Source organism: Barbus barbus (assembly GCF_936440315.1).
Source record: "Barbus barbus genome assembly, chromosome: 45".
NCBI lineage: Eukaryota > Metazoa > Chordata > Actinopteri > Cypriniformes > Cyprinidae > Barbus > Barbus barbus.
The window spans coordinates 11,609,222-11,636,114 of NC_136723.1; the positions used below are offsets into that span (position 1 = coordinate 11,609,222).

General features: G+C 35.8%; 3 protein-coding genes across 4 annotated transcripts; all 3 read right to left on the minus strand.

The window, feature by feature from the left end:
- Positions 1–1,437: 1,437 nt before the first annotated feature.
- Positions 1,438–10,010, minus strand: LOC306863772 (pinopsin-like). 2 transcript variants are annotated; one of them, XM_079407327.1, is made up of 4 exons: positions 9,446–10,010; positions 6,115–6,443; positions 4,579–4,809; positions 1,438–4,489 (listed from the first exon to the last, which is right to left on the minus strand). In XM_079407327.1, the coding sequence occupies exons 1-4, from the start codon at positions 9,906–9,908 to the stop codon at positions 4,364–4,366; spliced, it is 1,149 nt and encodes a 382-aa protein (XP_079263453.1). In that variant the 5' UTR covers positions 9,909–10,010; the 3' UTR covers positions 1,438–4,363. The 2 variants fall into 2 exon arrangements, with proteins under 2 accessions (XP_079263453.1, XP_079263452.1); XM_079407326.1 differs by having other exon boundaries at positions 3,504–4,497; positions 9,446–9,921.
- Positions 10,011–14,281: 4,271 nt separating this feature from the next.
- Positions 14,282–18,190, minus strand: LOC306863910 (uncharacterized protein). The gene is made up of 4 exons (XM_079407504.1): positions 18,133–18,190; positions 16,972–17,156; positions 16,517–16,900; positions 14,282–15,446 (listed from the first exon to the last, which is right to left on the minus strand). The coding sequence occupies exons 2-4, from the start codon at positions 17,153–17,155 to the stop codon at positions 15,403–15,405; spliced, it is 612 nt and encodes a 203-aa protein (XP_079263630.1). The 5' UTR covers position 17,156; positions 18,133–18,190; the 3' UTR covers positions 14,282–15,402.
- Positions 18,191–18,415: 225 nt separating this feature from the next.
- LOC306863909 (17S U2 SnRNP complex component HTATSF1-like) lies at positions 18,416–26,648 on the minus strand. Its single transcript, XM_079407503.1, has 10 exons — positions 26,564–26,648; positions 25,797–25,961; positions 25,458–25,677; positions 25,327–25,374; positions 24,966–25,120; positions 21,599–21,762; positions 21,364–21,460; positions 19,637–19,726; positions 19,375–19,512; positions 18,416–18,973 (listed from the first exon to the last, which is right to left on the minus strand). Exons 2-10 carry the CDS (start codon positions 25,959–25,961, stop codon positions 18,698–18,700), a joined length of 1,353 nt encoding a protein of 450 aa, XP_079263629.1. The 5' UTR covers positions 26,564–26,648; the 3' UTR covers positions 18,416–18,697.
- Between the last annotated feature and the right edge of the window lie 245 nt (positions 26,649–26,893).

The window sequence follows — 26,893 nt, forward strand, 5'->3', positions numbered from 1 at the left end:
TTTTAAAAGCTTGGCTTACTCTCGGAATCCATAGGGGTTTATACATACGCGCATATACAATCATGCACATATGCTGTTAGACAGCTCAATGTAGTCCAGCCCCCATCCCACCGACTGGCATCGCCAGAGTTTTTTGTTTTATGGAGGCACAGCTGCAGGTGAATGAAAGCTCGAAAAAATGTAAATGCCAGGGACGTTTCTAGCCTTCATAAGTAGGCTATACTGGGGCGCAGGCCTCCATCAAAAAATGTCTCCATATTTTCATTCTCATTTATAATACTGTCGCTGGTCATTACAGTTTAGACTAAAGCATATTGCTCGTTCACTTGCTGAGCGGTTTCATCGCTGACATATATGTTTTGTTTTATACAATGGACTGCAGGAGTGTAAATATCACATATCTAAACAATTTGGGTAATGCAATTTCATTTTAATTTTGCAACTTATAAAGCGTTAAAATATGTTTTTAATTTACATATTAAAACTAGTGTAGAAAATAGGCGTGTTCGACTTGAAGCGGCGCTGCGTAGAATGATCAGTGTATGACATCAAAGTGCCGCAAGGATCTATTTGCTCTCTTTATGGCTCTAGCAGTACTGTGATGTCATACACTGATCATTCTGCGCAGCGCCGCTTCAAGTCGAACACACCTGTTGGTAAATGTAAATTTAAATACAGAACTACATTGCCATTTTACATATTGCATTGTCATTTTGCATGCTACATTTCAAAATTAATTTTGCTGCCCTTATGCTTCCATATAGACACGGCTCTCAAACGCTACAATCAGAGGCTCAACTGCGCTCAAATTTCCACGGGAAATGATGGTATCATCACATTTTCAAAACTGGTACCGACACCTGTACTTTTGACAACCCTTATGACAAAATAATTTGCACAAATATTTTTAAAATTTGAACAGTCTGGAAAACTTGGATAATCTCACGCAGTGCACGTGGGTACTTCCAGAACCAAGTGCTATATGTCTGAATCAGGAACAAATGACTCTTATGAACTGGTTCTTCATGAGTCAGTCAAAATGATTCACAAACCAGTCTCAAACTTGTAAATGTCCGCGAAAATATGACAAAAAAATATTTTGTAACAATTATTTAAAATATTAAAAGTCTGGAAAACTCTATGTCCAAATAGTGTTTAGTCAAACAGATAATCACACAATGTCTGATTTGTGAACAAACGACTCTAATAAGTCGGTCAAAATGATTCACAAAACTCTCAAGATAGCTCACGAGTTAGGTTTAATATAGACTCACTCACTCAGAATCTTTGGAGTTTTGCCCTTGAATACCTAAAGGCACTAAAAGCCTTTTGCCCAGATTTGTGGCCTGATTTACAATATGGACGAGTCAGTGCTAGTTGCCTAAATTTGTAGCCAGTCTGTAGATTTGAGTTGACAGTTTTCAAATAAAATTGCATAGTGTATGATGTAGTTTATTCAATTCAAAACAAATGGTATTATTATATAATCATATATACCACAAACACATGCATACATAATTCACATATACAACACTTTTTACTGCGTAGGTTTGTGTAATATCACAGGATCTTCCACAAACACATCCATACTGTCAGTGATTTATAGATTTCTCAGACTGTGCTCAGCTCATGGTTTGAGCGCTGACGTGCGTATGTGTTTGGTTTTAGCACTCATTTCACCTGATCGATCAGTAAACAGAGTTCAAGGATAAGACTGATCTTTAGAGCAAAAACATAAATGACAGCTTGATGATGCCGTTCAATTTGATGATGCCATTCCAACGAAATGGGAACAGAGTGAACATGAAACCAAAAGGAAAGCAGCTGAACTGAATACAAAGGAAGAGTGCAATAGCCGAGTTTTTAGAGAAACCTCATTAAACCACAGGATTATGGTTTGTAAGTATTATAGGACAATGCATTACCTTTCGGCTGAAGCCATGTTTACCACTGCTGAGATTGAAATAGGCCTATACTGACATAGATTATCTGACATGACAGACCAAATTAATGTCTATTGGTAATCATGCATATGAACCTTTGCCTTGCTACGAGATTTGTGATGGTATAATGAACTTCAGAGATGAATACAGAGAATAGGATTTGATATAATACACAGATCACTCACATTATAGATTTAATTATGGCATATACACTGATTGCATTATGATATATTAAAAGGAAAAACCTGGGATCACTGGATGGTCAGCCAATTTTTGTGTTGTTCATATTTTCAGTATGAATCCAGCCTATAGAAATAAAAAAAGATGTGTATTCATCTGCCTCTATAATTTAATGCATGGCTTAACTTCATTTTTTCACAGCAAATATTATGAATAATTGTGATTAATTTGATAAACTACTCAGCATATCATGTAATGATTTTTTTTTTTTACAGCTGTTGCATACCAAACCTTGTCAACTCAGATGGATTTTTTATATCAACATGCCATTCTCAGAGCTGAAGCTCTTTTCTCATCGACTGGTTTGCTGGCTCATTAGAGAGTGTGATCTACGTACATATGCAGCTCTATCTCTGTCAGGTACAGGCCAATTTCAGAGCCAGTCATTCTGTGATGAGAACAAGGAGCGCTATTAATGAAAGCATTCCTCGCATATTTCCTGTGAACTTAATCAGCCAAGGCTAATCATAGAACCTGCACCATCTATCCTGACGAACAGTTAAAAAAAAAGATTCAACCTTTTGAAATGATCTTGATTTATGTCAGCAGGCTCTCAGCATGTGCTCTGATAGCTTCTATCTAAGTCAATAATAATTCAGTTCTGTCATTTAACAACATTTTTCAGTGCCACAAATGCTTTATGTGAATATTACTTATATTTAGTAACTTTTGGTACCCCAAGCGCTGTCAAGTAAGTCCTATATCTGCTCATCAGATCTGCACAGGAGATATTTCAGTCCATTCCTCTGCACAAGATGTTTCATAAATATTTTGGGATATCTTGCATATTTTTGGGATGCCTCAAATGGCCTTGAATAGAAATCATGCCACAGCATTTCAATGAGACTGAGGTCAGGACTCTGACCTGACTATTGTAATATATGGATTTTTCACAGTTTGGATGCACTCTGATGGTGATTTATTCCTTTGTTTAAGAACAAACATGTTCCATGACCCACTTTTCTTTAAAGGTTTCATATCACAAACTTCCAGACAATGTGCTGTAAAATTGGAACGATGATATTTTATTCACTATCCTTGCAGATCCATAGATTTCTCTCTTGGGTACTTTGTCATTTGTTGAAGGATCCTTTGACATGTCCTTACACTGACCTTTTGAAGGACAGCCAAGGTATCACTGGTGCTGCATTTCTTCTATTTGTAATCAATCTTCTTCAATGGGGACTGATGGAGCCCCAAGTCTTCAGACATTCTCTTGTAACCTTTTCCATGACTAATGAGCCTGTACAATTCCTCTTTTGTGGTTCTCTGAAATCTCTTAGGTCATGCCATATTGCACTTTAACAGAATTCAAAGGTAAAGAGCACGTAACCAAATATTTATTTTCTTTTTTTCAAGAGGCCATTATCCAAAAAGTCACATTGTATATTAATTACTACTTTGATGGATTTAGCCATTTGTTGATATGGATTTGCAAAATATTTATGTCTTGTTTGGTACATCTGCATTGACTATTATGATTTTAGGAAGTGTTATACAGAAATCAAAATAATAAAAAAAAAACAATTAGAAGTGGATGATAAGTGACAACAAAAAAGGAAACCGTTTGCTTACTCCATTACTACTCAAAATTATTGCAGTTATTTAAAGTAATATATCATTGGACGGAATAGAACATAAAATGCAAAAATTCTAACTTTTACATTTATTAAATCCATTTGCCAATTTAAAATGCTCTGTTGAACTCTGTAAGAAAAAAAATCCCTAATGAAATATTTTGGTTTATAGTTACGTGTTAACCAGGTAAAAGGGTTCAGGTGACCGACTCATATAATATGACTGAAACATCATAATACTTCTATTTTTCACTTCTGTGCACACTGTAGGCATGAACTTGAGATGCTGCCAAGCCCAAGTTTCATTGTTTCACATTTGAACAAATACTGACACCCGGTGGCAATAATTACATGCAATATTTGCAATTTGCAAAAAATATTAAACACATTAAATAATAATATATGCATTGCACTAATGTACTACTATCTTTCTTAATAACACACACACTGCACACAATGCAATTTCCTGTCCCTCTAAATATGGTTTTGCATGGATGGAACTTTCATATCCCGGGTTTTTGTGAAGTACAATGCACCACAAGCACCAAAGTCCTATTACCTCTTTGTACTGAAGCCCTCTGGGACCCAAACTTGTCTGGGGTGTCAGGTGGAGAAGTAGCACCATATGACCCCATAGGGATGCAGTCCTGTTGAGCACCACCTTCTTCTGTGTGAAGGGTGAGATGGGCTGGAGGTTCTGGTCCACATCTTACTAAAGCTATAAAGCACCTGTAAAACTGGCAGTGAATCCAGATTTGATGGTAACACTGGTCTATAAGAATAATTTGGATACAAATACGCCGATGAGAAGCACATACCTGATTATTGAACAGAATGTAGATGATGGGGTTCAGAACAGTGCTGCTCTTTGCTAGTATGGATGATACAACGCTGGCTGTAGGGCTGACAATACCAGCGCTGAATGTGCCAAGCAATGCCATGACCCCATACGGCATCCAACAGAGTAGGTAACAGGACACCATGGTAACCACCATCACCAGCACGTGCGTTTCCCTCCTCTGTGCAGCTGTCTGATTGATCTTAGCAACCTGTGAGATGAGGAGACACGCTTTGAGGTTTGCTTTTCAAAAGAATAACAGTGACAAGGTTTGAAACACCGCATGATGTTTATGTATCAGAATGTTTGAACTGTAACTAGATTAGGAGAGAACTGCAATAGATTTTTTTTACAATTAGGTTCCATTTGTTAATATGTGACCCTGGACCACAAAAATAACAGGACAATATTTGACTGAGATACAACTATTTGAATATCTGGAATCTGAGAGTGCAAAATAATCAAAATACTGAGAAAATCACCTTTAGTTGTCCAAATGAAGTTCTTAGCAATGTATATTACAAATCGAAAATTAAGCTTTGATATTTTTACAGTAGGAAATTTACAAAATGTCTTCATGGAACATGATCTTTACTTAATATCCTGATGATTTTTGGCATAAAAGAAAAATTGATAATTTTGACCCATACAATGTATTGTTGGCTATTGCTACAAATATACCCGTGTGATTTATGACGGGTTTTGTGGTCCAGGGTCACATATTAGTTAACTACATTAGTTAACATGAACTAATAATGAACAGTATTTTTATTAATAACATTAACAAAGATTAATAAATATACTGTAACAAATGTATTGCTCATTTTTAATTAATGTTAATCAATGCATTAACTAATATTAACTAATTGGACCTTATAAGTGTTATCAGAGAATTTAAAGGAACAGTTTAACCAAAAACTAAAATTTGCTGAAAATGTACTCACCCTCAGGTCATCCAAGATATAAATGAGTTTGTTTCGTTATCAGAACAGATAAGAAAAAAAAAGCATTACATCACTTGCTCACCAATGTATCCTCTGCAGTGAATGGGAGTCCAAATAGCAGATAAAAACATCACAATAATGCACACAACTCCAGCCATCTTGTGAAGCTAAAAGCTGCATGTTTGCAAGAAAAAAAAATGTAATGCTAAATTTCTCCAAATCTGTTCTGATCAGGATAATATTAAATCTTGGGTGGCATAGGGTGTTTAAATATTCTTTTTTTTTTTTTTTTTGCATTTGTTGAGAAGGAACTACAATTATTTGCGCATTTACATACTAAAACAGATCCAGCAGTGTATATAATTCACAGTAGCCATAAATAATGATGACAATGAGTGTGCGAAGGACTTTGGCTCCAGACAGCGGCATGAGAAATGCTTAATTTATGGTGAACAAACGTTTGGCTAGAAAGATCGATGAGTCTTACTAGAAGAGAGCTCTTTATCAAAATCATTGCTTCCACTCCCATTCTCTCTCACTTTTAACCTTTTACTCTTTCGCTCTTCCCTCACCCCATGAATGGCAATGAGGATCTTCCCATAGCAATAGACCATCAGAAGAAGAGGCAGCAGCAGACAAAAGACAAAGAGGCAGATGACGTAAGATCTTGTTTCCGGGGTGTGCTGGTTCCACTGAACTGAACAGGTGGTACCAGGACCCTCAGGACCGTAGCTGCTCCAGCCGAAGAGTGGTGGCACTGTCCACAGGAGAGAGTACAGCCAGCAGCCTGTGATGAAGAGCCAGGCCTTGCTATAGTCAGACACATCTGCTTTTGAACTGCAGAGAATGGTGCTGTAACGCTCATATGACAGTACAGCAAGGGATACCAGTGAAACAATACCTGTTGATATTGGATAAAAAGACAAATTAGTTATATGTTCATCAACTAATTTATTTCATTGTTGTTTGTTGTATTGTAATAGCAAATTACTTTACTTAGTCTAATGTAAAAACCTTATGGTGTTAAATGACTGTTTGACAGGATTTAAGTAGCTATTTGTACGCTAAACACACACTTAACTATATCTAGAGAAACTTTCTACATGTTTTCATTGAATTTCCTCCAAGATTTAATTCGCCTACGTTTTTGTGATTAAAGAGTTTTTTTCTATGAATATCTTAATCTCCCTGGAATGGAAATAATCAAACAAACACACGAAGAAACCAAACAAATTGTTTAGTCATATAAACAGGAATCGATGTGTTAAATTTACCTTGGCTAGTAAAAACAAAAAAATAATGGGGTAGTGATTCAAAAACATAAAGCGTGTGCATCAAAACATCAGAGTAGGGCAGACTACTCCGAAACCAGAACGAATGACTCTTATGAGCCAGTTCTTTTCAGTGAATCACATTCATCACGAGTATGAAGCGGTCCTTTTCAGTGAATCACGTTCATCACGAGTATGAAGCGGTTCTTTTCAGTGAATCACGTTCATCACGAGTATGAAGCGGTCCTTTTCAGTGAATCACGTTCATCACGAGTATGAAGCGGTCCTTTTCAGTGAATCACGTTCATCACGAGTATGAAGCGGTTCTTTTCAGTGAATCACGTTCATCACGAGTATGAAGCGGTCCTTTTCAGTGAATCACGTTCATCACGAGTATGAAGCGGTCCTTTTCAGTGAATCACGTTCATCACGAGTATGAAGCGGTCCTTTTCAGTGAATCACGTTCATCACGAGTATGAAGCGGTTCTTTTCAGTGAATCACGTTCATCACGAGTATGAAGCGGTTCTTTTCAGTGAATCACGTTCATCACGAGTATGAAGCGGTCCTTTTCAGTGAATCACGTTCATCACGAGTATGAAGCGGTCCTTTTCAGTGAATCACGTTCATCACGAGTATGAAGCGGTCCTTTTCAGTGAATCACGTTCATCACGAGTATGAAGCGGTCCTTTTCAGTGAATCACGTTCATCACGAGTATGAAGCGGTTCTTTTCAGTGAATCACGTTCATCACGAGTATGAAGCGGTCCTTTTCAGTGAATCACGTTCATCACGAGTATGAAGCGGTCCTTTTCAGTGAATCACATTCATCACGAGTATGAAGCGGTTTTTTTCAGTGAATCGCAATCGTGCATCGCAAGTTTGTCGCACGAATCAAAAACAACATCGCTAGCGGTGTCCGATTCCCGACCGAATGACTACGGCATATGGCAAGCCGTTTTGACTTTTATTCCTTCTCAATAATTTTTAATAATTATTTTGTTTTCATTTAGGCAGAGGCTACTTAAAATAACTCCGCCTACCAACGTGTCGTAGGGTTAGAATACTGCAAAAAAAACTCTCGAACGCTGTTATTTTCTGTGGCTGCAGAGAGTAAAACATGAAGCAGTTGCTTTTTAACGCGATGACCCGGGTTCAATTCTGCCTTCTACCCAAAATCAAATTCTAAACTATCAGCCGTTTCAACTGGAAGATGAAGGCTGTGATATTAATTTTATCCACTAGGAACAGGATAAGGAATCTTCTAAGCCTAGTCTCTACCTAGTCTTAACTATCAGAAGAGTGTATCATTGCAGTATCATTAACGCAACATTGAAATGGCTGAGACAGAGATGAGAGGTTCATCAAGAGGTTCAACAGACTTTATCATTCATCTTGTCCACTGATACTTCAAGAACTGGACAACATGTTATTTAAAACAATGCAAGTATTAGGACATTACAGTGTGTATCACGTTTGCTCCCAATGGTCAAGAAAATCCGAGCCGAATTGGGCAGAGAGTGCAAATATCTTGGCTCATCAAACGTGTCGGTGTTATAGTACATCAAAATGTACAGTAAAAAAATTAAATAAATAAAAATCCGCACCCGCCTTTAAACAAAGAGAAACGCCGGCACGAATTTGGGCACGCAGTATGACAACTCATCCATGTAGTCTAAATACAATATAAAAAAATAAATAAAAAAAATCCAGCAAAACGTTCAAACTTTGTACGCATTGTGTTTTATTTTTCATTTTGGTTGCATTTTTTTATTTTGCAATTATTTTATTATTTTGGTTGCAATTATTTTGTTACTAGTAAAAATGTGAAATCTTGATATCAAGAATTCAGTTGTTACTAGTTGAAATTTTAATTCTTGATATCAGTAAATGTATTGCAACACGTTACATTTGTTATTTCTTATATCTGAAAATGCATTTCTGATATCAATATAATTACTGATACTTTAAAATGGCTTTCTTACTAGTAACAATCACATTCATGATATCAGAAATGATCATTGTCACTAGTAACAATTGAATTGTTGATATCAAGAATAGACATTTTTAGTAGTAATAATTGTATTTCTGATATGTGAAATTGTAATTTCAACTAGTAAGAAATTAATTCTTGATATCGACAATTGATTTTGAATGGCAGCCTATGGTGACATTTAACTAGTGAAAATACAATTACAGATATCAACAATTTAATTCTTGATATCAAGAATTAGCATTTTAACTAGTGAAAATGTAATTGTTGATATCAAGAATTAATTTCCTGCGAATGAATAAAAGTCAAAACGACTTGCCTATTGCCATTACCATGATATAAATTCTTGATATCAAGAATAATATTTTTTACTAGTAGAAATTTACTTGCTGATATCAAGAATTCATATCCTGTGAATGAACAAGTCAAAACGGCTTGCCATATATCACTCTTATCAAGCGGCTCTTAAGAATGACTGTAGCCTACTTCTCAGTTAATTAAAAACACTTAATAATCCGAAACTAATGAATCAATCTGACATGTGAACCAAGTTAGCAACTATTGAAATTGACACAACCAGTTAACGTTGTATGTTTTCTATATAATAACGTCCAGCTAAAGCTAATCACTTGGTAATCTTACCGAACAGTGCGTTGGCAAAGCCGTACCACCTGCAGCCATGAACTCCCGTCAGCCACCGGCCGCACACAGACGCGGCGAAGCTTAAAGGTGTACCAAAGATACAAACGAGCATGTCGCTCACACTGATGTTCAGTAATATTAAGTTGATCGGAGTCCTCAGGACATGAAAGCGGGCGAAGACCAAAAGAACAAGAAAGTTATTTAGGAAACCGAAAACGAAGATTATTCCCAAACACACTGCTACTACAGTGAATCCCGTGCGACTGAATCCAGGCAGATCTACAGGAGTCAGTGTGTCCAGCTGGCTGCCGTTCTCTGAGGACTCTCTGAGGAACATAAAATAGCGGACAGTAACCATAGTAGGCTGAAAAGAGCACACAAGTACGCTGTAACGCAGAAGCTGAAGAAAGATAAAGTTAGTTGGACTCAGGTTGTTTAATACAGACCCAGAGATCCGGTTCATTATCGCCCCCACCTCATCTGAACGCGACCCTCCCCGTCTTCAATCAGCATGAACGCCTCTCACAACTTAACAGACGCTTATTTACATACTATGGCAAGCCACTTTAACATGTATTAAAATGATTTAACATGTATTAAAATGAATATATATATATATCACTGTTGCGTTGTATTTATTATTAGTAAAAATTCAGTAGTGACTAGGCTTTTTTTAAGTTCAATTTCGTTTTGAATGGTCAATATTGTTTAGTATTTGCAATTGAACAATAAAAGAGCCATTCTAACATTACATATGACCAGGGCGGACTTAGTGATTTGGGGGACCTAAGCAGATTCCAGGTAAGGGGCCCCAACACAATAACTATTATGCCCAGGGGTGGACTGGCCATCAGGAGCACCGGGAGAATTTGGCCCGCTGCCCTAGGCCTATATTTATCTACATTTTTATTATTATTAATTAGGCTATATTATTATTTTAAAATAATTGTTTTTGTTTTTGTTGCCTGCCGAATGTACTAAAGTGATTATTTCCGAATTTGCCATTCAATAATAAAACACAAATAAATCATGAATAGTCAGTAGTCTTGATTGGCAACGCGATTCGCCTCGTGCGCGCTTGGCTGCCAAAAGGATGCGAGACTCGAGAATGGAGTGCAAGCGCCCAGGTGGAGCAGAGAGGCAAAACTGACCTCTTCAGGGCTTCAAGTGCAGGACAGTTATATCTGTAAATAGACTACAGTAGTTTTATCTTTGTTTACTTAGTTAAACATTTAACTGTTAGCAAATGTTAGCAGTAGCAGTCAATTACTGCAAACTTAACAAAAGGACATAATTACTATTGTAAAGAGAAGGAATATAGCAGAAAAATATTCACATCGTCTTATAACGGGGTTTAGGGGGAATTATGGCAGACAACAACACAACCCTTAGGAAAATAAACCATGGTTTTACTAAAAATAAAACCAAAAACCATGGTTACTATAGTTAAACCATGGTAACCACAAATTAACAATGGTTTTGCTACACAATATAGTTTCACCATGGTATTTGTAGTAAAACTCTGCTTATACAAATAGTAATCAATCCACCAAAAACATGGTTACTTTTACCATAGGCCTAATAATACCATGGTTAATTTTCCTTAACCATGACAAAACATGACCCATGATAATGCATAGTCCGCCCCTGATTACGCCTAACCCTTATTTTACTTGCTCACTCACTATCACAGTTTATAGTTTATTTATCCCTTCACAAACAGTAATTAGTCAACCTGATGCTGTTCTAAAGCCATATTAGGCTAGCTTTTTTTCAGATCACAAAATAATATTAAAAATAAATGCTTACACTTGTCCATTTAATAAATTGTGAACTTTTTTAATCTTTTTAGAAACATGAAATTATCCCATGCAACTCATTCCATATTCCAAGTGTTCTGAAGGCATATAGGGTTTGCCGAGAAACAAATCGAAAATGTAATCTATTAAAATCTCCAGTCATTGTGTAATGCTTACTCTACTTGTAATATATACTCGCCGAGGGGTAGCCATCATTTCAGAAGTGAGGGGACAGAAATGTCAAAGGTAATATCTTTTTTCTCAGGATTTATTTATTTTAATTGGCTAAGAAATCAAATACACTCCTGGACAATTACCAATAATTTGTATTCTGTAATATGTTTTCAATATTTTCCTGTTAGCAATTTTATTATTTGTTCATATACTACACTTTAAAAAAAAAAAAAATTTTTTATCACAGAATAATGCAAAAAACATTTTATAGTTTCTATAGGCTACTGTAATAAATGCTATGTCAAGAACTGCATTATTCAGATACTTTGTTCATTACTTGGAGATGACTTGAAGAACACATTTAATCCATATAGTCACAATTGTGCATGTAGTGTCTTCAAGTTTTTTACTCAGTTTAGCCACAGCAATAGCTCGATTCGGCATGTCATGAGTTATTACTTATGGTCTGTTTTGGACTTTCTGCACAAGAGCACCCTCCGGCTTCGAGTATGAATGAAACAGTCACAGCATGAGAGTGTTCAGTGCTCTGTAATGTTCACATCTCCTCATTTTGGATATGAATAAAATGCCAGGTCAGGCATTGGTCATCTTTTCTTTTTGAATTTAAATCTAGATTTATTCACGCTGGCCCTTTGAAAACCTCTATGTGAATGAAAGTGCGGGGGACGAATCTACATTCTATTAAAAGTGGTGGGACATGCCCCACACGTATTCTACACCCATGTATACTGGTAAGATACTAGTAACTATTGGAATATTTAATTTAAGCCAGTGAAACTAAAATAGATATTAATCAATACTATATTTTATTTAAAAACAATAAAAATTAGTAATGTAAAAGTAGTTAGTTAAATGAATTAAAATTAAAATGGCTTGCCACAATACCCATACACCATTTAATGAGGTGGAGGGTCTTTTGATATCTGTCTACTGAGGAACTATTAATAAAAACTGACATATGAGAATGTCTTACACATCTATAGAGGTTTCAGACATTGGTGATTGGAAATATATGGCTTCAAAGTCCATTCTTTTGATGAAAACTATTTGAACTGCACTGGTTGTATGCTGAATTAAACAGTTTGAAAATATATTACAGTAAAATTAATGTAACATTTGGGCACCCTTCCATTTGGTTCTTCCTTTTAGTGTTAACGTTTTCACAATCCACATTGCCTGTTTCTTCAATCTGTATTTCAGCAATTAAATAACTGCAACAAAGTGAGTATTGTGTTTCTCATGGTTGTTCCTCAGATTGCTGAATGTCACACATAACAGATTTAGACTCAATGTGCCCCTGTTGTCCTTGTGTTTTGGCATCAACCTGATTTATTTACTTCACAAGAGAGCAGGAAAATTAGGGCAGATGGGAAAGAAGTTAAAATGTGCCAAGGCATCAATAATCGAACAGTGAGCTTGCTGAAATGACAAGTTTACCATCTGGTCCAGTATAATGTACTCCTACAAATGAGAAGTGCATTCTACATTATTCAGTCAACCATAAAACTGACCCTGTATTTACTTTCTTATTCCAAGTTCCTGTGTATAGTTATAATTGCATTCTGGCTTGCACACTGCATATCCTGTTTCACTCAGACTTCAAGTGACGTCAAATTACATAAGTAAAATTGGTTAAGAAAGTCATTTAATGCTTATTTTAATCACTAAAAAATTACAAACTGAGCTCAGACAGACGTTTCTTGTAATATGCTTGAGATAACTGCTAACAGTTTAACTGAATGAAAAGATCTTTTAATTTAGCTTTCATTTAAATCTTTATTGAACTAGGGTAAATGCTCTGGGAACATCTCAAAACTCATCTTCTCATTCACAAATACACTCTAGGGATGTGAGAGGAAGATGGGAAAGAGAAAAGCACATGACGAAAGAACACGCAGCAGTCAGTGAGTTGGGGTTATGACGTACTGATTGAAACCAAGAGATTTAAAAAGCCTCCAGTTCTTAAAGATTTCTCATTCTCAAGCCATGTCACACTGGTGTGTTTTTCTTATTGATTTTAATTTAATTTCTGAATAGTAGTTAAAAAAAAAAAGCAATTAAATATTTCCACAATTAACGCCTGGGAAAAATTCACTGAACACTGATATTTTGTGATAAAATGCCTTGTCAATCTATATGGGGTAAGTTGTCACAACAGAACCTGCCATAAAACAACCTCTTATATGGTCTAATGATTTAATAATTAAATATCCGTTTAATAAAATGTTAACATTATGAATTAGCAAACTGTAACTGTAATAAAAATAAAAATATTAATTTATATTTATTTAAAAAATAATGTTTATTTATTTGTACAGGACACAGGACAACTTGAGTCTATCTAGTATGTTTCTCAGTACATATGAAGCTATTAATATGCTGACCTAACATAAATTATTTATCATTTTGCTCTAATTTTTAGAAAATCAGCAGAAGTTGCATTTAGTGGCTCTCTGTGCATAGCTATGCCCCTTTAATGTTTGTGGGCAGCCTGTGACTTTCTTCTCCTTATGAGTCTCTCAAAGTGTTATAAGCAGTAAAAACTGTTTTGTTGAAATGTGGGAATAAGAAAGAGTGAAAAGCCATCCTCACGTGCATGTTCATAGCCCACATCCCCTGAATACATGCACAGTGGAGAGTGCTGTTGAAGCTAAGCATGTAGGAGGATACCTGTGGTGTGGGGATCTCATATATTTCTAAATGACTGAGTGGGAGACGAATCCCCCTTTGGCACCGTTGCTCAGCAGACACCGTCTCCCACTTCTGAACTTTTAAACAGAGGCACGTGACGTTAGCTTACAGAGATGTGTGGGCAGTCTTGACGTACTGTTGAGTCTTTAGCCTCAAAGAAATGTTTCCTTTAATGCAAATCAATGCTTTGAGCATGAGATACAGAATGCAATTGACTTTTTTCTTTATATTTTTGTCTTTAAAAATCTGAATTAAACGAGCTGAAAGCTAAATCTAACATACCAATGAACAACAGACAGTCAAGGAAGTGAAATAAAAATTCTAAAAAGTAAATTAATATGAAGTATAAATGAAAACCAAAAAGAAAGATTCAAATTTATAACTGCAAACCTGCTGAAAATCAAATGCCTAGATGTGTAAAGTATGTACAAAAGGACCATTTTCATGTAGGATTTATTTAAAAAAGGGTCACCTGTCTATTCAAACTGAAAATAGACAACTGTATACTATTCTTGAAAATAATTGAAGAAACTCGTCATTGTGCAAAGCCTTTAGCTGTTTTGTCATACGCATACATCAAAAGTGAGGGCTTGTGGCAGAAAAATACACCACTGCTTGAGGGAAAATGTGTAAAGCACTCTTTGCAAACAGGTTTGTAAAGATGAAGTCCAATATCATTTGAACAGTTTCAAAGAAATTTATTTTTGGTATGCTAATGTCAGTTCACTTTCACCATTGCATCAGCTTTACTTGGCCTTCTGTATAACCTGATCTAGAGAGTCAGCACACTTGTTGATGAAGGGTTTTTTCATCCCTCAAGGTATGAGGACATTTTCAGAGAGAAAGTTTAATTTAAAAAGCAACAATATTGAATATATTTTTTTGACAATGTAATATAGTAATAATATTACATTTCAAAACACAGAATACTACACAAAGAAAGTTTGGTAAAACTATTATTGTATTACAAACAATATAAATAGACGTTACTTCCTCATTCACCCATTAAACAGCTAATAGAAGTGAACTCTTTCCAATCAGGTATTCTCACGTATGTCCTTCTACAAGATAGCTTATGGACATGCTCACAGCTAAATCAAGCAGTTAACTGCCATTCATCTTAGAGGAATGTCTAGCACCATGAATATAATGGTTTGAGTCACTCTTCCAGATGTCCGAAAAACACAGCATTCTTAAACTTATATAATAATGCAAACACAGACAGTCTTGTGCTGAAAATATATTTTCGTCATAGAGCCAGAAATTGCTTCTTCAATACCAGTACAAATCCTTACTGATTTCTGTCACAGGCACACCTGAAAAACACAAGATGATCACAAACAAATCATTTATCAGCACCTAACCAAACACTTCATTTATGCACTGCAAGCAAGTCAGCATTCCGAATATGCATACTTCCCTACTATATGTAGGTGAAACAGAATGTGTATCTGAAACGAATAGAATGTCGCATTTCACAGTATTCATAAAACAAAACGTACCTGGATGACTTACTATTACTTGAGTTAAAGGGATAGTTCACCCACAAATGCAAATTCTGTCATAATTTACTCACCCTCAAGCAGAAGTGGAAAGTCCAGGGGTCAGAAAGTAAAAGTCCTGCCATATGTTTATTCCCCTCATGAACTCAGCCAGCTGATTTCACTTATTAGTTCAACCTCCTGACAGAAAAACTGTCCTAATTAGCAAAAGACTTTTACTTTCTGAACCTTGACTTTCCACCTCTGCCCTCAAGTTTTTCCAAACCTTACTTCTGCTGAACACGGAAGACGATATTTTGAAAAATATGGGTAACCAAACAGTTTTTGGTCCCCATTGACTTCTATAGTTTTTTTTCTACTATTTTCATAGTAGTTCTTTCTCTACTATGGGAGTCAATGGGGACCAGTAACTATTTGGTTAACCACATTCTTCAAAGTATGTTCTTTTATGATCAATCTAAAAGAAACTCATACAGCTTCGGAACAACTTGTGGGTGAGTAAATGATGACAGAATTTTCATTTTTGGGTGAACTTTCCCTTTAAATAGATGACTTTCTATTAAATAGAACACACTTTTTTTTAAACTGTTGCGGAAAAGCACCTCGTACGAGAATTCTATGGAATACTGGATTCTGATTGGTCAATCGCAGCATTTAGCGGTTGTCAATGGCAATACTGTTTTTCAGATCATTAACTTTACATATCTCCCGTATCACACCGCAAACTCAACGCTCTCTCGTTTCAAACCCCTTCAGGATAATAGCCTGATCACCTTTTCTTGGTTTGTGTTAATTACTAGCTGACTCTTTACTGAACAATTGATTTCCTGTGCACCTGCATTAAATACATTTGTGTGCAAAGTTAGTAGCAATGGCATAAGTACCTGAATCTAGGCCGATCCTGCTTCCATCCTTAAAGGCCGTCCCAGAATTCCACTCTGGTCTGGTTTCTGATTTTGAGAAGGGCGAGATCATGATGCCCCCTGTTGGCCGATCCATTTGTAACATGTTCAGGTAAGAGTTGGCACTGCTCTCAGCAGCCATGGGCTGTTGGTAGAGTGTTTGAGGCAGTTCGAAGGCTGTGCCTTGTCTGGGTGGACATGGCCAGAGGGACGAGGAGGATGACCGTGCTGAAGGATTCACAATAACTCCCTGGGATAGAGGTGGAGGTTCCATGGTTGCCAACTGGGCCAGCTTTGAGGAGCCGGATGAGTGTGTGGACTTAGACCATGTCAGACCAGAAGAAGCCCATGATGACGAGGGAACATCTGGGATAAGAAATGCATTAGATTAGATTAGATTCAGATCAGATCAGATCGACAGACAGACATTAACGCACCAGATTTGGGAATCCTATTGCTGTCCTTGGCTTTAGTACTGAGGTCTTTTGGTGTGGTTGCTTTATTTAGGGCACGGAAGAAGTGCTCATCCACTGCAGAGTTGATGTCGCCTTGATAGTATGTAAAGAGCTGTGGAGGATCTTTACACTCCTCTAAGTACTTTAACACTCTGTCCGCCATCATCCTGATTTAGGAATACAACATAGATTGGTAATTTTTACATTTTGTCTTTATTCTCGCTCATATTTTACACTGAAAAGCAATTTACTATCCTATACATAAAAATAAATAAAATAGGAAACACTATAACACAATTCTTTGAAGGAGTGAACTCTGTAAGGACATTAAAGATTTCTTATTAACACTTTATCTTATGTATCGTACAACATTAACCAGAATACAATGATTATCTGCAAGACACTAAACAACTACATGTATATAAATATTAGCTTTCATTTTTTCCAAGCATTTGTAATTTCACAACCTTGAGTACAAGGATTGTAATGTTAAACTGTAAAAATGTTGCTTTTCACACATATTAAGCAGCACAACTGTTTTCAACATTAATAACAATGTTTCTTAAGCACCAAATCTGTATATTATAATAATTTCTGAAGTGACACTGCAGATTTGAGAAATGACTGCTGAAAATTCACAGGACTAATCTACATTTTGAAAACGCTTATTTTATATTGTATTGTATTTCACAATACCCATAGCCTTGGTGAGCATAAAAGACTTCTCTCAGCAACATTAAACAAATCCAACCCACCCCAAAAAGATAAGTAGTGTATACTACAATTTATGAACATAGCTTGAGATGGCAGTGCAGTTAATTAATATTTAAACATTATTTATTCGATAGAATATTTAAACCTTACCAAACAAAAATGCTTAAAAGAAAAATCTTATCAAACTGGCTATACAAAATCCTTGAGGGGGAAAACGAAATTAATTATAATTCATAGAAATAAGCTCTTAATAATTCTAGAAATAAACTTACAACATAAAAAATAGGTAATTATTTTTTTTTAAATCCACACTTCTAAAGGGAAACAAGTTGTACTGTTCCTACTTATACTTCAAACACTCCTTTTCTCAAATTGAAACGACTTTAATTTTTTCACAAAAAAAAAAATGTAAAACCCCAAACTGCTTACCAAACTGAATCCAGCCAACATCCAGTCACCGATCATACTAAAACAAAATGAATGCGATACTACATGCAGGAGGTGCACTTCTTTACATGTGCACTGAAAAATGCACCCGAGCGAGTTGAACAAGGTCTCAAACAGATAAAATCACAGCTGTCATTAGGCTTACATGGAACTACACTTTTCACTTTTACAGGATTTTTTTGTTCCCATGTAAACCAAAGATCTTGTTAGTGAATGACGTTACTAATAAACATCTTTTCATGAAAGCAAGAAACAAATGACGAGGTCACAAAATGTTTTTTTACTATAAAACTATTAACAGATGTTGAAATTGATTCAATGACACACATTAGCAGAAAAGTGTGTGCGTGTGTGTGTGGTGGTGGGGGGGGTTTGGGTGGAATCACACAAATGACGATTTACAGTCAAATATCAATTGTTGTCCATATTTTGAGATGGTGAAATGCAGACATGTCATGGGAATAAACAATTAAAAGGAATCACTGTATATTAGTGTGAAGATGTTTTAGCAAGAGACATTAAATCAAGTCTTCTTTTCTCTCCACATCTACACATCCTCATTATCACTTCCTGCTAAACTGCTATCGGTCGACGCTACTCCTTCCTCATCCTCCTTCTCATCTTTCCCCTCCTGTGGTTTTGCGGTGCTTTCGTTTGCATGTTCCTCCTGTCGAGTCGGTTCTGCTGCTGCTTGTGTGCTGGAATTTTGTTGTTCAGCTGCTTTTGAAGGGTCCGCTTTAGCTTCGGCAGACGCTCTCTCGTCACCCAGAAAAGAACCCCAGGCTTTTAGTCTCTCTTCTCGTTCTCGTGAGGTTTCCTCAACCTGGGTGACCAGAGCCAAAATGTTAGACAAAGAAAAAAAAAGCAGAGGACAACAGAAATTATCAATTTGAAGTCATTTTGTTGTGAGTGTCTGTCTTGCATGTCTTTGTTTACTCAAAATGAAATAATTTTCCTTTTCTGATGACATCTTTAGACTACTGGATAGAGTTAAACAGTCAAATAGCTATTTAGGGACTGTTTTGGCAAACCCCCATTCGGTTTTGTATGTACAGTAACACACGCTTTACATGATTCAGCCAATTCCTGATTGATAAACTAATGTCCCTCTCAACATTTTCTCTCTTCAAACATCTTGTTTCATTCAGAAAATATCAGACTAAGAAAGTAAAATGGATTGCAAACAGCAAATCATGATGGCTTTAAATAGGCCAAGTATTTTACCTGGTAGTCAGTTACACCATCCCACAGCTGTGCTGATAGTTTCCTCCCACCAAACCAGCGTCCATTCAGAGCCGTCTGACACATGTCCGCCTCTTCAGGTTCTTTAAAAGCCACGGATGCCACTCCATCAGGGTGCCTCTGATTTCCATGGAAAAAGCAAAGCAGTGTTAGAAAGACAGGCAGAGAGAGACATTTGAATGGTCGCTGACTTTAAATACAATGAAGTTGTATTATAATAATATGTGGACAGGAGAGAACTTACATCAAAGATGATGACCTTCTTCACTTGCCCAAATTTCTCACATTCTGTCCGTAGATCATCTCTGTACTCATTCAGAACCAAAGGATCCTCCTACATGAGACATAGGGTGTGCAGCTCTTTAACACATTGTCAATCAAAAGTATGAACACATTTGACTTTATTTATATTGCTCATTAAAAAAAATTGTATGGAAATGGTAACACTTTAGTATAGCGACCAATTCTGACTATTAACTAGCTGCTTATTAATATGCCTATTATTAACATATTGAATGTTTATTAGTGCTTATAAAAGCATATTTTCTGCATGACCATATTATACATCCCTAATCTTAACCCAATACCTAAACTTAACAACTACCTTACTAACTATTAATAAGCATCAGATTAGGCGTTTGAGACAAAAAATCGTAGTTTATGATTTGTTAGTAGCAAGAATCGGACCTTAAAATAAAGTTTGACCCAAAAAACATATTTAAAGGCTTATGATTAAACGACTGAAATTAACTTTGTTGACAAATATAAATGGTGTATAAACTGGTACTACACGTAAAAAAATACATAAATTATTTAATAAATTGAAATGGACGAGGTTGGACTGATTTTTTTTTATGTCCAGAGTTGAAATCTAAATCTAAATTTGAAGAAGCTGTAATATAATATGGATAGGGTTAGTTTAATATTTGTGGTCAATTTCAATACTTCCATTTGCTATTAATCTAACATACAGAAGAATTAGGTGTAGCCAAAGGTTTCATTGGCAGTGTACATTACTGTTTAAAGGACTGGTAAGGTTTTTAAAGTTATAAGACTCACCAAGGCTGCATTTATTTGATCAAAAATATAGTAAATGCAATAAAAACAGTAACATTGTGAAATATTACAATTTGAATCATTATACAAGTCTTTAGTGTCACATGATCTGTCAGAAATCATTCTATTAAGCTGATTTACTGCTCAAAAAACATCTCTTATTACCAATTCTTAAAACAGTTGTGCTGCTTCATATTGTTGCTGAAACCGTAAACATTTTCTCAAATTCTTTGATGCATAGAAAAAGCATTTAATTGCCGAGTTGAGTTTAACAATTTAAAATATCAACTTCGTAAAAATAAACCTTACTGACTCCAATCATTTGACAGTTAGCGTGTATGCATTTCATTTATAATTTTTTAGTTTCCGATTTTTTAGCTTCTGACTTTGATTCTATCCAATCTGTTCAGATTTTAAAAGTCGTGTAGTGTATTCCAGCCTTTAGTTAGATACTTAAATTTAGTAATTTAAGTATCAGTCTCATTGATTAAACACAATTAATAGTCAAAGAAATCATGACGATGCGTGAACTGCAGATCCACACCTGCATTCTGCTCATCTGACCCTTTAGGTTGCACCTACTTCAGGAATGCAGACAGACCAGCTGTGAGATGTTCATCGCTGCTACAGAGAAACTAAACAATGGCGTAGCTCTAAACTGTAGCTAATCAAGAGCATTACTGTAATTAACTTCATACATCATGAATACCAGTACAAGGCTTTAAAAAGAAATTCTGTAGGTCTAGTTTCAGCTGCAGCAAAAGATATTTGACAGAAGCTCTCTCAGAATACACTGAATGCCTTCTGCATAAAAAAGGTGTCAAGTGTTGCCAACAAAATGTTCTAATCTTAACATCTGTAGTATGTTCCAGTGTGTTTATGGGTGTGTCAGCATGTTTTGTGATTAACTCTTACCTCAAAGTCACTGGGATGAAACATGTTTTGGATGATGATGACTTTTTCATGCCTTTTTCGAGCTTCCCCAGCTTTCTCCGGCCTCCAGTCCAGCTGCCTGTTAATCATAAATTACAAAAATATCAGTCATAGCTACAGCAACACAAAAAATATGCTGATTAGGCAGAGCATTGTTGCACAATGCGTCCAAATCAAATATATAGAGCCGCAGGAGTGAGTCTGAACAAGTTCTTACTTTTGTTGCTGCTGGAGCTTTTTACGGTATTCTTTGTTCTTTTTCTTCTTCTTGCTGGCATCATATTGTCCTTTGAGCTCGAATTGCGCTGCCTCTACATGCAGCTGGTAGCCCCGAATCTCTGTCTCGTCCAAAAGCCGCACGGCAAGAGCTACAGACTCTTTCTGCAAGGAATTATAAAATAATAAAAACATTTGTCAACAAATTATAGAAACACACATGTAAACAGTGTTAAAGTGCTTGTAAATTTAAACTACAGCAGAAAAAAAAATGCAACTAACTGAAATAGGTTTACTTTGAAGTACCAAATTACTAAAATTAAAAATAAAGCTAAATAGAAATGTGTGTGTGTGTGTATGTATATCTCTCTCTCTCATATATATATATATACAGTGCTATGCATAAGTTTAGACACCCATGCTAAAGTTGACTAAAAAGAGAAATAAAAAATCATCTTTTGGAAATTGAACTTAATGCCTTAATAAAAAAAAAAATAGGAAAAATCCAACTTTTAAGGACACCAATTTTTTTGTGAATGAATAATGTATCGTAAATAAATAAATGTTCTTCCTTAAAATACAGGGTGCATAAGTCTGGGCACCCCTATGTTAAATTCCCATAGAGGCAGGCAGATTTTTATTTTTAAAGGCCAGTTACTTCATGGATCCAGGATACTATGCGTCCTGATAAAGTTCCCTTGGCCTTTGGATTTCAAATAGCCCCACATCATCACATAGCCTTCACCATACCTAGAGATTGGCATGGAGTACTTTCCATAAGATCATCTCTTAATGCAAATCAAACCAGCTATTAGGCTAACTGAAATAAAACCATGCCAATCTCTAGGTATGGTGAAGGCTATGTGATGATGTGGGGCTATTTTAATTCCAAAAGCCAAGGGAACTTTATCAGGATGCATAGTATAGAGAAATTCTTATGAGAAAAATATCTCTGAAGTATATTCCCATTCATATTCACAGTTTTGAGCACTCCAGGGTGATTATGAACATGAAATTATCCAGCCATGGCTTCCTGTTTCACAGAAACATAAATAGGAGGGGAAACAGTCCAAATTCCCTTAATCAACCATCACAATGAGAAAAACAAAATAATATATTTCTGATGTGTAGTAAAAGATAATTGAGCTTCACAAATTAGTGAAGTGGCTTTAAGAAAAGAGCTAGAGCAGCGAAAATTTCCATTTCCACCATCAATCAACATAAAATATTCCAAAACTGCCTGGAAGAGGACGTGTGTCTATATCGTCCTAATGCACGATGAGAAAAAGAGTTTAAGTGGCTAAAGACTCTCCAAGGACCACAGCTGGAGAACTGCAGAAAATAGCTGAGTCTCGGGATCAGAAAACGTTTAAAAAAAAAAAAAAAAAAAAAAAAAAAAAAAAAAAAGATCAAACAGCACCTACATCACCACATGTTGTTTGCGAGGGTTTCAAGAAAAGTATCTCCAGCATATTCAGTTGTTAGACACGACCGGAACTTCAAATGGGACTGGCTTGTATTGTCAGATGAAACTAAAAAAAAATGAGCTTTTTAGCAGCAAACACTCAAGATGGGTTTGGTGAACACGGGATAAAAAGTACCCCATGTGTACAATGAAATATACTGCTGTATTTTTAATGTCGTGGGCCTATATTTCTGCTGGAGGTCCTGGACATCTTGTTTAGACACATGGCATCACTGATTCTATCAAATGTCAACAGATAAAAAAAAAAATCAACAAGTGACTGACTCTGTTAGAAATCTTATAGTGGGCCATGTTTGGATCTTCCAACCGTAAATTAATCCAAACATAAACCTCAAAAACAACACAAAAATGGGTCACTGAGCACAAAACCAAGCTTCTGCTATGGCCATTCCAGTCCTCTGACCTGAACCCTGTAGAAAATGAGTGAGGTGAACTGAAGAGAAGAAGTCAGTCATGGTGCTTTGAATCTGACGGATCTGGAGTGATTCTGGATGAAGGAATGGTCTCTGATCTCTTGTCAGGTGTTCTCTAACCTCATCAGGCATTATAGGAGAAAATTTAGAGCTGTTAAACTGGCAAATGGAGGTTTCAAAAAGTATTGAATAAAAGGGTGCCGTTAATTGTGGCCAATGTGTATTAGAGAAAAACATTTCATAATGATATTTCCTCCCATTTTAAATTCTTATTATCCAATGAAAGGTTAGATTTTTGTGAATTTTTTTAAATAAAATATCAAAAGGATTAACAATGCAGATTAATTTTCACAGCCTTCTTTGATCATATTCACCAAGGGTGCTGATAATTTTGGCCACGACTATATGTATGTATATATTTTACATACAAATAAAAACAACAAAAGCAAGCATAATAAAATGACTAAAATGAACAATTTTTAAATGGACATAAAAATCTAATTCAAAATATGAATAAATATTTTAATATTATATAAATAATAGTAAAATGTGACCCTGGACCACAAAACCAGTCATAAGGGTAAATTTTTCGAAATTTAAATTTATAAATAATCGCAAAGCTGAATAAATAAGCTTTCCATTGATGTATGGTCTGTTATGATAGGACAATATTTGGTCGAGATACAACTATTTGAAAATCTGGAATCTGAGGGTGCATAAAAATCTAAATATTGAGAAAAATCGCCTTAAAGTTGTCCAAATGAAGTTCTTAGCAATGCATATTACTAATCAAAAAATAAGTTTTGATATATTTACAGTAGGAAATTTACAAAATATCTTCATGGAACATGATCTTTATTAATGTCCTAATGATTTTTGGCATAAAAGAAAAATCGATAATTTTGACCCATACTATGTATTTTTGGCTATTGCTACAAATATACCCGTGCTACTTAAGACTGCTTTTGTGGTCCAGGGTCACATATATCATTGAATGTAAAGTAAGTGTTTTTATTTTACTTATGTATATACAATATATATATAGAATATCTATGACTTTCATGTTGTGTTCTGGTCATTTAGACCCAGCGAGGGTTTTCTTTTTCCTGAAAATGGTAGTTAAATGTTATCAAATTGGACTAAAATTTACTGACTTTGCTCACGCAGTGTATAACAACTTTTGTCACTGTGTTACACTTGTGGCCAGCCTGTCAGTTTCTCGTTATGCAGTGAACGTCTTTTCTTTCAATTAGCACATATTTTACATTTCTTTTTGGAGCTGACTGATTGTAGACCTCTGAGCTTATGCCTCTCATTTTTTTAATAAACACATATAATGCTCTTTTATTCAACTAAGATGCATAAGCACAGATCAATGAGGCCTACGATCAATCAATTTCATTCAAATCAAGATTTTCAGCACAGCACAAGAAATGAATAAACTTGATCGTAGAATTACAATGACCAACCTTCAAGTAGCAGCAAAGTCCATCTCCTTTTTGGTTTCCATGCTTGTCCTTGTAGAGCTTGATTTTATACTCTTCTGTGACAGGATCACGCATGATAATTCCCCATTTGGACATGACCTCCACAAACTCATCAGGAGTTATGTCTGGAGGAAGACCTAGAAGAAAGACACATTCATTAAAATACATTTTGTGAGCCTAACTTTGGATTGTCAGCTCTTATTTAACCTGCCATGTTACTTAAAAAAACGGAAATGACCACTAGAGGGAATCACACTAGTATTTACAACATGATACCAACTTCATATCAAAATGATAAACAAATAGTAATCTACTGTAATCTAAAAATGGAGAAATTATTTACCGGTCACATAAACATTGGTGTTTTTGTCCTTTTCAACTTCAAACCATCCTGTAAAACACAGCACACAATGTTTATTTGTTAATATTATTACAATACTTGGTATAAAAAAAGGGTAATGAATAACTTCTAACCTGGATCTGCTTTCCTTTTCTCTCCTTTCTGAGCTCCGTCCTTAGTTTTTTCCTGGTTTGAGCTCTCCTCCAGCTTCTTGTGTTCTTCTGGTTTCTTGGGCTCCTCTGGTTTGCCAGGGAGAAATTCAGTCAGGACAGGAACCGCAGCATTTGGATCAGGGGCCCCTTCCTCATTGAATCCATAGTTAGCTTGATATGCTGCGATGAAATCATCATTTACCTAAAAAGAAACAAATAACAAGTGAACTTTAATATAGATCTTACTGTGAATTAGCTCTGACTGGGTTATGACACCAGAATTATTGAGTAAATGTAGTATTTTGTTTGGTAAGGAGAGACCTTTGGAAACCATGCTCTCTTTTCATGGTCCCAGTCGTACACAGTGCCGTCTTCTGGGTCGACATACGTGTGTGGATCTTCTCCACCCTCTCGCCTCTGTTCATACAGCTGCTGCAAACGGAGCTGCTCATGGAACTCTTTATTACCGTCTGAGTCCCCGCTCATCTACAGAAACCAAGATAAGACAGAGATACTTAATGCAAAAAATCATGAGCTCTGCAGACACAAAAGACACTATATTTAAAAGATATATATGTGTGTGTGTGTGTGTGTGTGTGTGTGTATATACACACACACACACACATTATATATATATATATATATATATATATATATATATATATATATATATATATATATATACACACACATTTTATTGAAAATTTAGTCACAAGGTGATTATAACTGGCAACCAATGTAGATGGGCTAAGTGTGTTAGACGGGCTAAAAATAGTAAGAAACCAATAGACCACACTGAAAATAAATGACCTGTGGGCGTTCAATACGAATCGTCGCTTTATTTGGCGCCTGTTATGTGTTCTCAATGTTTTCAGCCAAATCATTTTGATAGTTTTGATGATGAGAAAGAATGATGTGCACTGACCCATATCAATCCGCTTATGATGATGTGAAGAGTAAACACAGAGCTGCTTATTTAGAGCAACAGAGAGCTATCTATATTTTGTATATATGAGGTGAACCATAGGTCCTTTAGTCTGCTTTAATATTTAAAATAAAGAGTATATTTAAAAATAAAAAGAACCCACCGTTTCCAGAACTGAGCCTCCAAAACGTTACAAATGTTGCACTTCCGCAGAACGCGCGAGTCCGCCGTTGTGCGTCTTCCGGAATGCAACTGTCGGCCGCACATGTGTAGTTCCTCTTTCTAAGAGTCCCTTTAGCAATACTAATAAGCAGTGGTTAGTGGTTACTCATTTTCCCCAGTATCTATCTACCGTATATACACCGATACAAGCAGCGTCTCTTTATTAGCGTGTCTATTTATTTATTTATTATTATTATTATTTTTTTACTTCCATAATATTTAAGGGAGGGGGGCACAACAATGCAATCCTGCTTAGGCCCTGGTTGGGTGT

Bases quoted from the DNA above. Each gene is read 5' to 3' on its own strand.
- LOC306863772 (XM_079407326.1), bottom strand. From the start codon at position 9,908: ATGAACCGGATCTCTGGGTCTGTATTAAACAACCTGAGTCCAACTAAC. The intron at 6,444-9,445 runs GTAAGATTACCA...CAATATCAACAG, and splicing joins CTTTGCCAACGCACTGTTCG to GTATTGTTTCACTGGTATCC. The intron at 4,498-4,578 runs GTATGTGCTTCT...ATTCACTGCCAG, and splicing joins ACATTCTGTTCAATAATCAG to TTTTACAGGTGCTTTATAGC.
- LOC306863910 (XM_079407504.1), bottom strand. From the start codon at position 17,155: ATGATGGCGGACAGAGTGTTAAAGTACTTAGAGGAGTGTAAAGATCCT. The intron at 16,901-16,971 runs GTGCGTTAATGT...TTCTTATCCCAG, and splicing joins CAATAGGATTCCCAAATCTG to ATGTTCCCTCGTCATCATGG. The intron at 15,447-16,516 runs GTACTTATGCCA...TGTGTTTTTCAG, and splicing joins CAGGATCGGCCTAGATTCAG to GTGTGCCTGTGACAGAAATC.
- LOC306863909 (XM_079407503.1), bottom strand. From the start codon at position 25,961: ATGAGCGGGGACTCAGACGGTAATAAAGAGTTCCATGAGCAGCTCCGT. The intron at 25,678-25,796 runs GTCTCTCCTTAC...GTTTCTTTTTAG, and splicing joins AGAGAGCATGGTTTCCAAAG to GTAAATGATGATTTCATCGC. The intron at 21,763-24,965 runs GTTGGTCATTGT...AATTCCTTGCAG, and splicing joins GACTTTGCTGCTACTTGAAG to AAAGAGTCTGTAGCTCTTGC.